General features: G+C 40.6%; 1 protein-coding gene across 1 annotated transcript; it reads left to right on the top strand.

Moving 5' to 3' along the window:
- The first annotated feature begins 1,437 nt into the window (after window positions 1-1,437).
- Window positions 1,438-17,914, top strand: LOC141114487 (caspase recruitment domain-containing protein 14-like). Its single transcript, XM_073608193.1, has 5 exons — window positions 1,438-1,565; window positions 6,905-7,078; window positions 8,662-8,783; window positions 10,723-10,838; window positions 14,650-17,914. Exons 1-5 carry the CDS (start codon window positions 1,532-1,534, stop codon window positions 14,855-14,857), a joined length of 654 nt encoding a protein of 217 aa, XP_073464294.1. The 5' UTR covers window positions 1,438-1,531; the 3' UTR covers window positions 14,858-17,914.
- The last annotated feature ends 425 nt before the right edge of the window (window positions 17,915-18,339 follow it).

The raw sequence follows: 18,339 nt of genomic DNA on the forward strand, positions 1-18,339 counted from the left end.
TGTGATTGGTCAACAAAACACCAGTCACGTTTCCATTGTAATGAAATTTGGATCCAAATTCGTCAACAAAATTTCGTATTTCGTATAAAATTCGGAAGCATAGCAATTCGTATTTCGGATGCTTCAGAATGTACGAATTTTCGGAAATTCGTATGAATTTTCGATTCGTACGAAACGAATCGCACATGTATCAATGTGCTTGATTGGCCAGCAAATTCGCCTGACCTAAACCCCATAGAGAATCTGTGGGGTATTGCCAAGAGGAAGATGAGAGACGCTAGATCCAACAATGCAGAAGAGCTGAAGGCCGCTATCAAAGAAAACTGGGCTTCAATAACACCTCAGCAGTGCCACGGGCTGATCGTCTCCATGCCACGCCACATTGTAGCAGTAAATCATGCAAAAGGAGCCCGGACCAAGTATTCAGCGCATACTATACTGTACATGGACATGCTTTTCACTAAGCCAACATTTCTGTATTACAAATCCTTTTTTTATTGGTCTTATGTAAGAATCTAATTTTCTGAGACATTGAATTTTGGGTTTCCACTAGCTGTAAGCCATATTCATCAAAATTAAAAGAAAGAAATGCTTGAAATATATCACTATGTGTATAACACATCTATATAAAATATATGCGTTTCACTTTTTGAATTGAATTACTGAAATAAATGAACTTGTTGATGATATTCTAATTTTATGAGATGCATCTGTATGTTAAAAGGCTTTCAATCAAATAGATAGCCAGAGAGAAGACCCAGATATGAATGACTGGATATATATTTCACTATATATATATATATATATATATATATATATATATATATATATATATATATATATATATAAAACAAAGACATAACTGGATTTAATCGTGTCTTTTCTATCTGCCAGGAGTTAGGTGACACCAACAACAACAGAATTAGGGAAATTCAATTTCCTTTGTCACTAGAGGGATGGGGCTATATTTCAATTGTTAGGGGTCAGCAATAGAGAGTGGCTCCACAGAATAACATAAATTCTGTTTTAGGACCAACAGCAGATTAGCCTGTGGGACATGGCCCAGTACCTTCAGAACCATGAATACACATAAATCTACATTTGGAAAGAACCAAGATGTCTGATCCATCTCCATTAGGGTCACCATACACAATATAATCCTACCATACAATCATTGTACTATTAACTTTGGATTTACCAAAATTATATAATATAAGAACCCATCTATTCTATCCAATCAATTTGTATCCAATAAGGAAAGCTGCTTGTTGGTAGATTTAAAGGACATGGTACAATCAGGTTGTGTGTTGAGCTTTATGCTGAATACTAAACGTGCATATATACTGTATGAAGCACATTTAACGGCTGCATATTCGATCGTTAACAAAGTCTTTTTATAGAACATAAGATAAGATTATACCTGCATTATCTACTATAAGGCTGAGACTTTACATTTCAATTTCTCCTTTAACAGCCAAGAATAGAAGTTCGTATAGTCAGCACAGACCGGTGTAGCTCCCATTTGCTCTGGATGTCTCAGGACTGTGGCCTTTGCTGTCATGAAAGTAAATATTACAATATCTAATTTGTCTATTTTCTGTATTGTATATGTGGTTAAAGGATCATTCCACCCAAAACTTATATCACAGTATATGGTAGGTGCTGGAAAGTTAGGTTGGTGGGTTCTTAAAGCGGGGGTCCACCTATCTATCGTTCATTCACAAACTTTTCTTCTCAGCATTACATACTCACATATTGTGTGTAATATGTCCGCCTGTGTCAGATTTCGTCGGAAAGAATAACTTATATTATTCACTGCAGGCGGTTTCCATCTTCATTGTGGGCATTTGAAGCCCACAAGCATTTATTTCCTGGATGTGGTGAATGCTGTGCTCCCAGCATTCACCGCTCGTTCCCGCACATGCTCAGTGGCATCCTGGGAAGCCTGAGACTAGCTCCCAGGAGTCTGGGAGAGGCTAGAAACACGCCTACTCCCACGGGAGGAGAACCAGGAAGTGCAAAGAAGAATAGAAAAATAAAAGGTAATTACGGCGATTTAAATTTTTTTAAACGGCATGTCAGCATCTAGGCAAGGAAGAGAATACATACAGATATTGTTCAAAATTTGGGTGGAACTCCGCTTTAAATCTCTTGGGGACTCTACTGGTGAAATTTCCTCACTAAGTTCTTGGGTTTTCATACCTCCTGTTGCTATTTTGAGGGATACAAGCTCTTGTTTGAAAGATGAATATACTTTCAACAATCCTTTATTCATATTTATCTATACAGACTCCTGAGAAGAAAAAAAAAACTGTTGTAGGAATATCTGTTTTGTTGATAAGTTTCAGACATTACGATCTTCAACCTGGAAGCTGCACTTCATCTTACCTGCAGCTGCTGCTTCTGGCCAACAGGGGGACTGAAAGACTGGAATATAGTATTGTACCTCTTTCTCTTTCTCTTTCTCCTTTTAGTGGCGGCTAGATGCAGCTGCTGCAGGAAGAGAATATGTAAACGCACTGCTTCCAGACTGGAGGTCCTCATGTCTGAAACTCCTGTTTATCAGTAAAATGTATACCCTGACAAATTACCATTTTCCTTTCAATGAACAAACAGTAAGCTCTGATAGTGCACTCATTCTTTTGTTTATTTTATATTATGTAAAATCTAACGAGAGCTGGAACACACAATGGTGTAGTATTTCTCAATTAACTATAAGCAGCTGAAAAAGTTTTAAGATTTACATGGATCGTCCCAGTCTGTACATAAGTAAATCAATATGGGGGGAATGGTCCCTTTAACCACTTCCTGACCCGGTCATTTTTTGCGATACGGCCCTGCGTTGCTTTAACTGACAATTTCGCGGTCGTACAGCGCTGTAGCCAAATAAAATTGATGTGCTTTATTTCCCACAAATAGAGCTTTCTTTTGGTGGTATTTGATCACCTCTGCGGTTTTAATTTTTTGCGCTATATACAAAAAAAGACCGACAATTTTGAATAAAAAACAATATCTTTTTACTTTTTGCTATAAAACATCCCCAATAAAAAAATGTAAAAAATCAAATTTCTTAATCAGATTAGGCCAATATGTATTCTGCTACATATTTTTTGGTAAAAAAAAATCCCAATAAGCGTATATCGATTGGTTTGCGCAAACGTTATAGCGTCTACAACTTAGGGACTTTTTTTCTTTTCTTGTTTTTACTAGTAATGGTGGTGATCAGCGATTTTTAGTGGGACTGCGACTTTGTGGCGGGCAAATTGGACACTAAGTGACACTTTTTGGGGACCAGTGACACCAGTACTGTGATCAGTGCTAAAAAATGTCTGTTTCTCCACTAAATGATCGGCGGGTCGCGGTGGCCATCGTGGCCGCTGGACCCACTGATTGGCTCCCGCTGCGTCCAATCACAGTGGGAGTGGCACTCTGGCGGCGCATGCGCGCCCCCTACACCACGTGCACAAAATCACGTACAGGTACATGATTTTGCACAGCTGGACTGCCCTGCCATAGTGTATATGCGGTGGGCGGTCCGGAAGCGGATAAATTACCGTATATAAAGCACTGTAATTCATTAAACTGTACAGATTGCACTGCAAAGAAAATACAGTGCATACAGTTCATAGTTGCTCAACCTCGGGATGAGTGCCAGGCAGTGTTGCCAACCACCCATAAATTTGTGGACAGTTTGTAAAAATCGGCCAATTTTTACCCTGTTCATAAATGTCTGGGGATGGCAACCACTGCCCGTGAAAAATGTGGCTGCAGGTCAGCTTGGGAACTGCCCATGTACATTTCTGAATCCGCTCCAGCTTGGAGGGACTCGGGACTTAGGCCTGTGCCCTGGACTGGGATCGGCTCTCCTCAGACCCCCCCCATGTGTTCCAGACCTTTACTACTGCCCTCCTATCCCCCTGTAACCCTCCAGCTCCCAGGCTGTGTTCTTTTCCCCAATCGCTAAGCTCTCCGCCCTCCACCTGTCCTGTGCCAAGAGAGCTACAGTAAGTCGGGACAGCCAATGGGAGCCAAGCAGTGTGGAGGGAGCTGCCGAAGGATTTAAACAGAGGGAAGAGTGAGTCTAGGAGCGAGTAATAGAAGTGGTGAGTGCGAGGACAGCGCTCATTACTGCCATAGATTACATTATCTTCTCTGGCAGCACTGTGTTCTTGTCTAGTTCTCTGCGTGCTTGCACACAAAGCCCGGTGACCATGCAGTCAGCCCTTGAGCGGTGTACAAACATGATGGGAGCACTGGAGAGGTGCTGGTGCCTTAGAGGTAGGTGAAGTGGGGGATGGGGGAGCTCAGATGATGGGAGTCACAACTGGGTGGGAAAAATGGTCAATTCTTCTCCCAGGTGACCTTGTTTGGAGGAGGCTGATCAATCTTTCTTCCAAAAGGGGGAGTACAGATCTCAGATGATTTCCCAATCTATCCATATACATCCAGATCACACTGACCCTTCCCGATGTCTATTTGCAGGTTGGCTGAGCCCATTTGGTGTTTTTTCCTCTGCTCTGATATAAGGGGGGGGTTCCCCTTTACACCAGAGTCTGCGACATTCCCCTTTACATCAAAATTCACAGATCTCCCCTTAACATCAGGGTCCACACAGTTCCCCCTTACACTGTAAGGGGGAACCTTCCAGACTCTGATGTAAGGGTGAACTCTGTGGACTGTGATGAAAAGTTAAACTCTGTGGCGTCTGATGTAAAGGAGAACTCTGGGGACCTTGTGTAAGTGGGGGAGGGGGATGTGTGTCTCTGGTGACTAGATCCTACCTTATATCAGTGTTTCCCTTTACACCAGAGTCTACAGCATTCCCCATTACACCAGAGTCCACAGAGTTCTCCTTTTCATCACCTGCAGACTCTGATGTTAGGGAGAACCCTGCCGACTAATGTAAGGGGAAACTCTGTGGACACTACATAGTCCTGACTCCTGACCAAGGTGTTTATTGTCCCAACAATTGCTGGTTTTAATGAAGTTATTCTTTAAGATCAGCTCAGTCAGTCAGTCAGTCCTTTTTGTGTGCATGAAAGCATATGCAATAGAAATGTTTTATTTAAAAAAAATGATCTTTGTCTTGAGGTTTATGTGTTTGTGAGGCTGTCAGCTGTGATACAGTAATTAGGAATATTTTGTGGGTACAAGGACTGTTATGTGAGCAGTGTGTATATATCAACTAGGCACAGATACTGTTTAACCACTTGCCGACCGCTGCACCCCGATATACGTCGGCACAATTGCAGCGGTGGGCAAATGGGCGTACCTGTATGTCCCCTTTAATTGGCGGGGCTAGTGGGCATGTGCACCCGCCGCGTACAGCATGACCGTGCCCGTGGATCCCATGGACTCAATGTCCGCCAGGGGCCTGCGATCGTGTCACGGAGCGGAAGAACGGGGAGATGCAAACAAGGAATTCCCCATTCTGCCTAGTGACATGACAGGGATCTACTGCTCCCTGTCATTGGGAACAATGATCTCTGTCATGTCAGTGGTAGCCCATCCCTCCCACAGTTAGAATCACTCCCTAGGACACACTTAACCCCTTGATCACCCCCTAGTGTTTAACCCCTTCCCTGCCAGTGTCATTTATACAATAATCAATGCATTTTTATAGCACTGATCACTGTAAAAATGACAATGGTCCCAAAATAGTGTCAAAAGTGTCCGATATGTCCACCATAATGTCGCAGTCATGATAAAAATCGCAGATCGCCGCCATTACTAATAAAAAAAAAAATAATAAAAATGCCATAAATCTTTCCCCTATTTTGTAGACGCTATAACTTTTGCGCAAACCAATTAATATACGCTTATTGCGATTTTTTTTTACCAAAAATATGTAGAAGAATACATATCAGCCTAAACTGAGGAAAAAATTTGTTTTTTTATATATTTTTTGGGGATATTTATTATAGCAAAAACTTAAAAAATTTTGCTTTTTTTTCTAAATTGTTGCTCTTTCTTTGTTTATAGCGCAAAAGATAAAAACAGCAGAGGTAATCAAATACCACCAAAGAAAGCTCTATTTGTGGGAAAAAAAGAACGTCAATTTTGTTTTGGTGTGATGTCGCACGGTCACGGAATTGTCAGTTAAAGTGACGCAGTGCCAAATCGCAAAAAGTGCTCTGGTCAGGAAGGGGGTAAAATCTTCCGGGGCTGAAGCGGTTAATGATCCTCCCTTAAGCCCCTCCCACTGTTAGCTGGAATCTGGGCATGCATACTGATCATTGTGGCATGCTACACATGCCACAGAACCTATTATTCTGTTTTGTATTAGGGTGCCCCAGGCCATTCATAATTCTAGTCATGCTCACATTTTGTTACTGTTTGGAATTTGTCATAGTAAATCCAGCAGATTACTTTTGCTGAGTATTAATAATGTTTAAATATTGTTTATACTGCTTAAAAATATTGATTGTCTGAGTTTATAATAGGAGTTTCTATCATATTTCAGGATGTCAGTAAAAAAAAAAAAAAGGTGTTCCGTCAGTAAATTTTCCATGTGTTGTCAGTAAAAAAAATTGTAGGAGGCTGGTAACCCTGGTGCCATATCTGAATCATTTTACTTTTCTTTGGCAAACTGAGCCAAGTGGCATTCAATTCCACCACTGAAATGGATGAAATATGGAAAAAATTATAGTAAACTAGCAGACCAAAAAATAGAAACTACTCTGTTTCATCTATGGTAGAAATAGAGAGAGGGGTTTGAATTTTCTTGGTTCATTCCCAACATTAAATATACCTTTCCAGAAACAGGTAAAAACTGTACCTTTGCTACGAATACATCTTTTTTTGTGTGTTATTGTTATGCACTTTAGTTGTGTTGTCCTTTAATACAGTCATTTTTAATAGAATATTTTAATTATAGTATTGCTTATTTTATACTCCTTTGTAGATCCTACTGCTACCTACCCTACAGGCAGAGGATGCTTGACATTGATGCCATACACACTGGTCACTCACTATAAGATTACAGTTATGCGCCCAGTCCTCCTGGTCCCTTCTCTGCTAAGAAGAATCCTGAGTGAGAAACTATGTGCAAATAAAGACTACATGAAATGTGACACAGGTATATTCAGCATTCTTTCAGCAATATAGACTGCAATCTGAATGATGTCCTTACAATTCTGAAGCCAAATGGGCTATGAAAATTTTACTACAGCGGTGTACCTCATGTATGTGACTCCTCAATACAACAAAATGATTTCCATTAATACCTTTAGGTGCTCTGTGGTGGATAACACATTTCTCCCATTTTATTTTACTTTTACACTGATAGTCATTGGACAGTTCCCTAATAAGAGCATTGATGCTCAGTGAAAAAGACATGGCTAGTAAATTGAAGCACCTTGATGGTCACTGCAAATGCCCCTTTACATTAGTAGTCATTAGTACATACATACATACATTAGTATGTATGTATGTTACATTGGTGGTCAGTGGTCATAAGTGAAGTGCCCCTTACAATGTTGGTAAATGTAGAATTGGTCCTTATATTGGTATTTAGGGGTGGCGTGCAACCTTACATTGAAGGTTAGTAGAGCACAGTCCCCTTACATTGGTTGATAAGATTAAGCACTCTTTTGTGTGAAATGCATTAACTGTATGTTAAGGCCTTGTGCTGTTTGTCCCATTTTGGAGGAATAAAGGACTTTTATTGGATGATATCAGCAGTGTGCGGACACTTTTTACTTTCTCCTTCCCCTTATATTGGTGTTTAGTGGAGAGGCATCTCCTATATTGGTGGTCAGTAGTAAAGTTTCATCTTACTTTGGTGGCCATTAGAGGATGAGTGTTTTAATAGCAGCCTTGTGGTCATTGGGCAGAAGGATGCTCCCTTACACTGGTGGTCAGTAAAAAGAAGAATGCCCCTTATATTGGTGGTCAGTGGGAAGAATGCCCCTGTTACATTGATGGTCAGTGGGAAAAATGCCCCCTTACATTAGAGGTCATTAAAACGAAGAATGCCCCTTATATTGTGGTCAGTGGGAATGAGAACTGCCCCCTCATATTAGAGGTCATTAAAAAGAAGAATGCCCCTTATATTGTGCTCAGTGGGAAGAATGCCCCCTTGCATCAGTGGTTATTAAAAAGGATGCCCCTTAAATTGTGGTCAGTGGGAAGAATGCTCCCTTGCATTAGTGGTCAGTAAAAAGAAGGATGCCCCTTATATTGTGGTCAATGGGAAGAATGCCCCCTTACATCAATGGTAAGTGGAAAGAATGGAAAGAGTGGTAAAAAGAATACATCCTTTAATTGGTGGTTAGTGGATGGCAGAGTGGCCCTTGGTGATTAGTCAGAGTAAGATTGCACCAGCATTGGTGGTCAATGAGTGCTGCATCATTGGTGTCGGTGATTGCTTCCCTGAAGGAAAAATCCATGTCCTGCGCTGCTCTCTGGTTCTTCTGAGTTAGGTTTCCACTATCACTACTCGGGCACCATCAGGTGGGAGATCAATCTGTTCAGGACAACCTGCACTCCAATGGGTTTCACTGACCTGGGACACCAGGAATGAGCTTAGTGATGCCCATACATGCCCACTCTTATTGATGACACCTAGGTGGCCTGCTCTCACCACCTCACTTCTTTTATGCCAGTGCTGCTTTGCATATGTACTTTGCTATGTATTCTCACTGAAGCTATTCCTTTTAGAATGTTTGACGGATGCTGAATATGCAGCAAGAAATCAACGTGGAGACATAATTGGTGAAAAGGAGGGAGAGGGCATACGCTGCTGGTATACTAGACAGAATGTGGAATCTGTAGCCCAACAGGTAAGAATTCAGAAGGCTTTAAAAGGTTTATAATAAAAACGATATTTTAATTTGTTTTTGAAAAGATGTAGCTGGGTTTAAATGACCCAATGATGTTTCATATTTCTTGGGTAATCCAAGATGAACTTTATCTTTACTTTAAAGCTCACAGTGTACATTAACTCCCCTGATTTCTATAGAAAAAAATGTCATACTTTACCTTAATGTAATCATACCATTAAAATTAAGCTGTTACTATGACAATTTTTAACTGGTGTCAGGACAGGGGTAGATCACTTTATCATGTAAATGTGATCTACTTGTAGCATGACCCCCTTGAGGATTGCTTGGATTTACCTGCTCATCTGCACCACCATGACCCTGTGAACATTCCAACCCACCTGACACTCTGGGTTCAGACACCTTTGCACCACCTTAAAGTAATAAGTTAAAAAAAATCAGTGAGTTTATATCCTAATAACATTTACTGGAATAACTCAAAGAAAATCTTGTTGCAAAGAGGAGGTAATAGATCCGCTGAGCTTTGGATAACAGTCCTGACTCAGCAGAAGAATCCCTCTACAATAGTGCAATGGAGTACCACTTGAACATGACTTGAAAGGATAAGCAAGAGTTAGGCATAGGCATTAATTCTGGCAAGACTTCTAAAGGGGGAACCCAGGCCGGCCTATTTGACTTTTAATCCTAATGAGAGATCAATCAAACAAGAATGGTGTGAGGGCCCTTTAAGTAGTAATGACAGCAATGTCCCAGTTGCAGACCTGATGGTCTTCGCCGGCAGTCGGAGCTCATTAACTATATCCAATAAGGTGCAGTAACAAGGCAATGGTATTTCTGGGAATGGTTGATGCAACAGGTGTCTATGTACAGTGTTCAAATAGAAGTGTAGTAAAGTGTTTCCCCAGGGTAAAGCTGTCTGTGCACAGTGTCCCAGTGAAGCAACAAAGAAAGGTTTGCAACGGTGGGCAATTGCCCTCTCACCAATGACCAGGCCGACTGTCAAGGTGGTGCTGGATAGATGTTCGATGAACAACAAGCAGCGCTAGGCCCTTCTCGGCTGAATTGGAATATTGTACACCGCGTGGTAGGCCGCAACCTCACCCTCCCTGTACAGTCTTTGGCCTCTTTTCTAGCTTTTCCCAGCAATCTCCCTGATGGTAGCAAAAGTCCCTGGGATATTTAGTCCAGGTCTATAGTCATGCGGAGCAATTGCCATTCTGAGGAATCGCCACACTTTGCAATTGTAGTGCATATTGCTGCATACTTATGACGCTGGTGAAGGTCCTACCAACACATGTCCCAGCAGACCTAGAACCTGTGAAATTACGTGAATGGGCACAGCCTCACTGAAAAGGGTGATTGGCTGGGCATATTAACTACTTTATACTCAGCCTCTATGCAAGCAAGATTCCTAAAGAGTCATGGGTACGTGTCCATAGGCTGGACAGATCTAAAGTCCTATGCAGGGAGCTTTTATCCTCAAGACATCAGGAATGTGAATATAGAAATGGGGAGCAGGCAGTTAATGGACTATATTCTTTCCCTGCAACTTGACAAAAATCAACATGCAGGTAATACAGTACATCGTTTTTATAGACATGCCGTTCATCCCTTGCATTGGCTTAAAAACATTAGTGCCTGGAGTTCAACTTTGTGATTCCAGCTAAATCCATTTGCCATAGGCATTACATGGAACTTTTACCCTGGATGAACACTTTGTTCAGAATACAAAGATCGCAGTAGTATAAAACTCTTTTTAGGCTCCATAACTGCTACAATGGGGAACAGAATGTCTGATTGGGAACTACTGTATGTGCAATTCAGAAAAATGTGTTACTGATGCAAGAAAGCTAAGATATAAACTCTGTGTTGAGTTTGTCCTAGGGAAACATAATATAATAAAAAGCTAACCATTTCTACCCTCTTTATTATACCACAGAATGCACACTGCCTTCTAGAGCTTGGGCTATCCTGTCTCTCTGCTTTGATTCGTGTGGGTATCTATCCCATTATTCTGCACATCCCATTGACTGAGAAGAGTTCCAAAAAACTTAAGTAGGTGACATTTAATACTTACATTATACAAGCTGTAAACAAGACAATAGTCATTAAAGATATAGAAATTCTGTACAATACCATTTAGTTTTAACACTGACCCTAATATTAAAGCTGAATTTCTGGAATTCAGCCACTTTGTAAAATGTTTTGGATTACTAGGGGTTAAGTTGTCACCTTGTGGGCTTATCTCTTAAATTTTGAAATTGGCATTTACTGAGCACTGGGATTATAGCTATCACTATACTTCTGGTGCTCCACACTGGACCTTCTGGTCTTAGCTCCTGCAACTGCAGAGTTGCATGCAGCCGCTGTGCCCGCCCCTCCCTTCCTCTTGCCCTATCACAAAGCACTTTATATTATGTGAACCCATTCACAGCAGTGGGGAGGTGAGAGCAGAGATGCCATGTTTGAGAACACAGAATGTCTCCTTTTAGAGCTCTGAGAGTGTAGCGATAGTTGTACTCCTAGTCTATAAGGCCTGGTTCACACCTATGCATTTTTAGTGCTTTTTGCATTTTGCAGATTTGCACTACAGCACATGTCCCATAGGAAACCATATTAAATGGACTGTAGAACAAATCTGCAAAATGCAAAAAGCACTAAAAATGCATAGGTGTGAACCAGGCCTAAGGTGACATGCACCTTGTTGGACTTAACCCATAGTAAACCAGCAGATTTGACAAAGTGGCTGAATTCCTGAAGTTCCACTTTTACAGCTTCAGATTACTTACAAAATCTGTACTCTTACCATTAAAAAGCTGTCCTTGAGCTTTAAGTAAGACTTTTCCTAGACTGAGATGGGGTAAGTCTACTGCACACAGGAGGAAGCATTTCTTCAATCACCTATCCCCTAGTAATCAGACTGTCCGTTGTAACTTTGTAGTAATTATAGGCAGCATAGGGGCAGATCAGTGTCAGACATTTGCGAACAACCTGGAACTGCACAGGCACTGGGATTTCATTTTTTTTGCCATTTACAGTGCCTTGAAAAAGTATTCATACCTCTTGAAATGTTCCACATTTTGTCATGTTACAACCAAAAACGTAAATGTATTTTATTGGGATTTTATGTAAAAGACCAACACAAAGTGGCACATAATTGTGAAGTGAAAGGAAAATGATAAATGGTTTTCTCATTTTTTTTACAAATAAATATGTGAAAAGCGTGGTGTGCATTTGTATTCAGCCCCCCAAGTCAATACTTTGTAGAACCACCTTTCACTGCAATTACAGCTGCAAGTCTTTTTGGGGATGTCTCTACCAGCTTTGCACATCTAGAGAGTGACATTTTTGCCCATTTTTTCTTTGCAAAAGATTGGATGGAGAGCGTCTGTGAACAGCAATTTTCAAGTCTTGCAACAGGTTCTCATTATGATTTAGGTCTGGACGTTGACTGGACCATTCTAACACATGAATATGCTTTGACCTAAACCATTCCATTGTAACTCTGGCTGTGTTTAGGGTCATTGTCCTGCTGGGAGGTGAACCTCCGCCCCGGTCTCAAGTCTTTTGCAAACTCTAACAGGTTTTCTTCTAAGATTGTATTTGGCTCCATCCATCTTCCCATCAACTCTGACCAGCTTCCCTGTCCCTGCTGAAGAAAAGCATCCCCACAACATGATGCTGCCACCACCATGTTTCACAGTGGGGATGGTGTGTTCAAGGTGGTGTGTTAATTTTTCACCACACATAGCATTTTGCTTTTAGGCCAAAAATTAAAATTTAAAATTTTGGTCTCATCTGACCAGAGCACCTTCTTCCACATGCTTGCTGTGTCCCCAACATGGCTTCTCGCAAACTGCAAACGGAACTTCTTATGGTTTTCTTTCAACAATGACTTTCTTCTTGTCACTCTTCCATAAAGGCCAGATTTGTGGAGTGCACGACTAATAGTTGTCCTGTGGACAGATTCTCCCACCTGAGCTGTGGATCTCTGCAGCTCCTCCAGAGTTACCATGGGCCTCTTGGTTGTTTCTCTGAATAATGCTGTCCTTACCCCGGCCTGTCAGTTTACTTGGAAGTGTCTTTGCAGTTGTGCAATTCTCTTTCCATTTTTGGATGATGGATTGAACAGTGCTCCATGAGATGTTCAAAGCTTGGGATATTTTTTTATAACCTAACCCTGCTTTAAACTTCTCCACAACTTTATCTCTGACCTGTCTGGTGTGTTCCTTGGCCTTCATGATGCTGTTTGTTCACTAAGGTTCTCTAACAAACATATGAGGGCTTCACAGAACAGCTGTATTTATACTGAGATTAAATTACACACAGGTGGACTCTATTTTCCAATTAGGTGACTTCTGAAGGCAATTGGTTCCACTAGATTTTAGTTAGGGGTATCAGAGTAAATGAGGCTGAATACAAATGCACGCTACACTTTTCAGATAATTATTTGTAAATAATTTGGAAAACCATTTATCGTTTTCCTTACACTTCAAAACTATGTGTCACGTTGTGTTGGTCTATCACATAAAATCCCAATAACACACATTTACATTTTTAGCTGTAACATGACAAAATGTAGAAAATTTCAAGGGGCATGAATACTTTTTCAAGGCACTGTATAGGATAATAAATGATGACCCTGAATGATTTTTGAACACAGATGAAACCATGCTTATGGAGAGAGAAGCAGATGAATGCATTATCATGGGTATTACTGTGATATGTGTGGGAGGCCATAAATACAAGTCTAAATGACAGACTTATATGGGTCACTCCTGATGCCACTGTCAATCAGAGGTGAAGAGGTATTTTTATACCCCGTACACACGATCGGACATTCCAACAACAAAATCCATGGATTTTTTCCGACAGATGTTGGCTCAAACTTGTCTTGCATACACACGGTCACACAAATGTTGTCGGAAATTCCGAACGTCAAGAGCGCGGTGACGTACAACACATACGATGAGCCGAGAAAAATGAAGTTCAATTGCCAGTGCGGCTCTTCTGCTTGATTCCGAGCATGCGTGAAATTTTGTGCGTCGGAATTGTGTACACACGATCGGAATTTCCGACAACGGATTTTGTTGTCAGAAAATTTGAGATCCAGATCTCAAATTTTGTGTGACGGAAATTCCGATGGAAAATATCCGATGGAGCCTATACACAGTCGGAATTTCCGACAACAAGCTCCCATGGAACATTTTCCGTCAGAAAATCCAACAGTGTGTACGGGGCATTAGAGTGCTTAGTTTCTTCCAGATCTGTGCAGTAATCCAGTGTGAAATTTTGCCTCTGTGCAGGAACTTCCTGTAATAAAGACTGGTCACTGCTGCTTTCTCTCCTTGTACAGGGTGTCTGGTCTTGTATCCGCCCCTTCCTGTAGCTTTCTGCAGGCAGCCTGTAGTGGGAGGGGCCTACTGGGTTCCTCCCACAGCTCTGCTTTCAGCACAGCGGGTAAATAGCTTGGTGATGATGATGCTATCGCTACTTTACATGGTAATATCTGGGTTTGCAAAGGCATTGGCTCGCACAAAGTTGATTTATATCTTTTGTGGCTATTGAGAATTATATTTGGATAAAGTTTTTTTTCCCCATTGCGCAGCTTCAATGCATAATGCTGGAAAAACTGTGTACAGAAAAATACACCTCTTTTTATTAAGTGTTAGGATACAGGAAATGACTATTATTTTCAATACTAGAGTTGATGGTGACGAAAATCATTTTAGTGATTATAAGGAAAGATCTCATTGGATCTGTAAGGAATATTTATAAGATGCTTTCTCAGAGGGATAGAGAACTGAAATATAGATATATACTATAGATGTGAATACATTCTTACATATCTTTCTGCATTGTTTAGAAAAACTCGGCAATGGTGGGGAAAGTGTGAGGACCTGCTACTGGAGTGTGCCCAGAGGGAAGAAGCCGAGCTGGATGCCCTGCCTTGTCTTTATAGAACTGTGGATCCTGACAGCTGGAATGACGCAGAATCTCTACTCTGCAGAGTAAAGAGCGCCATCACTGATGAACAAAAGCGCATTGTCTGGCTGGAGAATCAACCTTGCTGAACTTTCATTTCCGGCACTTTCAACACATTCAGGATTGCACATTATAAACTAGAAGAACAATTGTTTACATGAAATGAGTTCATAAGTCAGTATTTCTGCAGTAAAAATATAGCCTATTTTAAAGGAGACGTCTGTAACCCTTATGATGCTGCAGCTGTACCGCCCTGCTCTAAGACTGAGGCGTGACTGATCACATGACCACTGATCGGTCAGTCTCTGCTCCCAGCGGTGGTCAGTGAATGTAAGCTGCAGGGATTTCCTTCTCCTCTCCCTGCTCCTCCAGGGTTGGCTGGAGTTCTAGGCGGGGGAGGGTGCTGGAGTGGCTGGCTCTGGCACTCTACACACAAATAGGCAGAGCCAGTTGTCATGCCTTCTTGATCATGACATGGTTTTACCTCATCAACCTATTGTGATCATGACTTTGTGTTAGTAAATGTACTTCTATGACCCAAAAGACAAGCATAGCCAAAAAAAAAAAAAAAAAATGACTTTACTTCTCTTTTAGGTCTCAGTGAAAACCATAGGTGTGCGCAGCCTATTGCATTAGGGTGTGCACCTCAAAGCTCAAACACATATGCTTATGTGTGCATGTGTATATATACGGAAGGTGTCAGTAGAGCAGTGAATGGTGTCATAAGGGCAGATATTGGTGGTGTCAGTAGGGAAGTTACAATCTTATTTTAATTGTTTTTTTGCAATTTTTTAGGACTTATTTGGAGAAATATCAGGGGCCTAAACATTGGAAATATGCACCACACGGGGTGATTAGGGTGTGCCCAGGCACACCCTTTGCGCACGCCTATGGTGAAAACTATATAAACACATTTAGGGTACAGTAAAAAAGTAAGTGCTTAAAGTCTTACTATTGGTTTGTTTACTGAAGCAGCTCCCATAAATGTTTGGCCTTGTGTTTTGGATCATTGTCATGTTGGAATGTCCAAGTACGTCCCATGCGCAGCTTCCTGGCTGATGAATGCAAATGTTCCTCCAGTATTTTTTGATAACATACTGCATTCATCTTGCCATCAATTTTGACCAAATTTCCTGTGCCTTTGTAGCTCACACACCCCCAAAACAATCAGCGATCCACCTCCGTGTTTCACAGTATGGTGTACCTTTCATCATAGGCCTTGTTGTCTCCTCTCCAAAATGTAGTGTTTATGGTTGTGGCCAAAAAGCTCAATTTTGGTCTCATCACTCCAAATGACTTTGTGCCAGAAGGTTTGAGGCTGGTCTCTGTGCTCTTTGGCGTATTGTAAGCGTGATACTTTGTGGTATTTGCATAGTAATGGCTTTCTTCATGTTATGGAGTATTTGTAGGCCGCAAATTTGTGTGTGGCTGGCGCCACAAATGAATGAAAAACCCACAAATAACTTCAGGTGAAATACAGAACTCTCTGAAAACATGTGGTGTGGCTGTTTCAAGATGCACAATAAGGAGGCACTTGAAGAAAGAGGTCTTTCAACCAAAATTGTCTTTCTTTAACCCCAAACAAAGTATGTTTACAAATGTCCTGATATTCAAGGGGTTAAAACTACAGCTGTGAACTTGGCATTTGTATTGTTTCTTTCAGCTGGCAGTTGGCTGTCATGTAAAAGTGATCCAGGCAGCTGTAGATCTGCCTAATCATTTTTATAGTAACAAGAAGGTGCCATCATAGACCCCCAATGTCTATCATATAGAGTATCTGTCAACCCCCCATGCTATTATATAGGGGGCTTATTAGCTTCCTTGTGATAGTAATATGAAAAAATTGTAAAAAAATTAAATATAACAAAAAAAAAAAAGCTCCCCCGGTCACCCCCTACATACACACAATTTCAAACACATGTAGGTCATGCAAGTGTATCTGAGGTATCCATCACAATGAAGGGCAAGAATTCTATGCCTTCCTTCATAGATAATGTATAATTAAAGGTAAAACAGTTTGTTTTGTTTTAGATTGGAGATGGATTAGAACACCTGTCGGTATTTTATTGCTGTCTGAGTCCCCATTAGGGTGATTCCTCCTCTCTATTTCTCCTGTTTACCAGTTATTGAGTTATTGACAGAAAAGTAAAGGGAACATTTTCCAATTGGGGTGTAATTATGGTGGCCTGGGGGCCCCAAAGGATTCTTTTAATTTGCGGGGATTTTCTTTCACTTCCTGTTTTGGCTATGGGACAGGAAATAAAAGTAAATCTCCCCAATGGGACACAGATGGCAAAAAAAAATGTCAGGGGATATTACCTTCCCCTACTCTATCCAAAATGAAAAAAAAAAGATTTGCCTTTAGTTCTACTTTAACTAAAAAAACGTGTACTATTTTTGTGGCCAATGCACAATTTTAAGGCTTAACATGTTTGGTAAATATTTACTTGATGCAACCCTAGCTTTTATATCTTACCAAAAAAATGGGTAATAAACTATTCATTTTTATTATGTTGTTAATTGAAATATAATTGTTTACGGTTTCATGTAAAAAAACTAGATTTTAAAAGGTGTGTGAAAAATGAAAAAATTGGCACTGGCAGAAAAATGTTTAGGATGGGATGTATAGATCTGTATAAATCATTGTTAATTAGGAAACTATTTATATTGTCTTTTGCTAGAATTTGTCCTGTAACATATTGGGGGTTATTTACGAAAGGCAAATCCACTTGAAAGTGCAGTCGCTCTAAATCTAAGGGGTAGATCTGAAATGAGTGGAAGCTCTGCTGATTTTATCATCCAATCATGTACAAGCTAAAATGCTGTTTTTTATTTTCCTTGCATGTTCCCCTTGGATCTACAGCGACTTTACTTCCAAGTGCACTTGCAGTGCAAAGTGAAATAACCCCCAATGTGTTGTTGTATTTACTGTATAAGCATTATTAAAAAAGAAACTTTCCAGTATTGGCCATAGTAAGAGGGCATTTGATTGTGTTATTGACTTTTTTTTTTTTTTTTAACCACCTGAACTCTGGAAGGCTTTACCTCTTTTTATGACCAGGCCATTTTTATATAGCACTTTGCTACTTTAACTGTCAATGGCGTCATCATGCAACACTGTACCCAAATAAAAATGTTATCTTTTTTTGAGACTGATAGAGCTTTTGTTTGGTGGTATTTGATCACCACTGTTTTTTCTTATTACATTAACGAAAAAAATCAGAAAATTTTGAAAACACCCAACATTTTCTACTTTGTTATAAAATACTGTATATCCAATAAAATCAAATTTTGTAATAAATTTAGGCCAAAATGAATTCTGCTACATGTCTTTGGTAAAAAAATTCCCAATAAGTGTATATTAATTGGTTTACAGGAAAGTTATAGCATCTACAAACTATGAGATATATTCGAAAATGGATCAATCCTGATGTACTGATGGTCTCTCATTTCTCATTTCTCCTTGTCTGCTCCATGTTGCCCACAAGCTTGCAGTGTGCCCCCCCCCCCCGCCCCCACTGTTCCCAGGGCAGGTTCCCCTTCTGCCCCCCTTGTCCTGTATAAAAGTAAA

The sequence above is a fragment of the Aquarana catesbeiana genome, linkage group LG12 (genome assembly GCF_042186555.1).
Source record: "Aquarana catesbeiana isolate 2022-GZ linkage group LG12, ASM4218655v1, whole genome shotgun sequence".
In the NCBI taxonomy this organism is placed as follows: Eukaryota; Metazoa; Chordata; class Amphibia; order Anura; family Ranidae; genus Aquarana; species Aquarana catesbeiana.

What these genes read in the sequence shown, in the direction of transcription:
- LOC141114487 (XM_073608193.1), top strand. Translation starts at nt 1,532, where the DNA reads ATGTCTCAGGACTGTGGCCTTTGCTGTCATGAAA. An exon ending in TGGCCTTTGCTGTCATGAAA is followed by an intron (nt 1,566 to 6,904) that starts GTAAATATTACA and finishes ACTCCTTTGTAG; the next exon opens with ATCCTACTGCTACCTACCCT. An exon ending in CTACATGAAATGTGACACAG is followed by an intron (nt 7,079 to 8,661) that starts GTATATTCAGCA and finishes TATTCCTTTTAG; the next exon opens with AATGTTTGACGGATGCTGAA.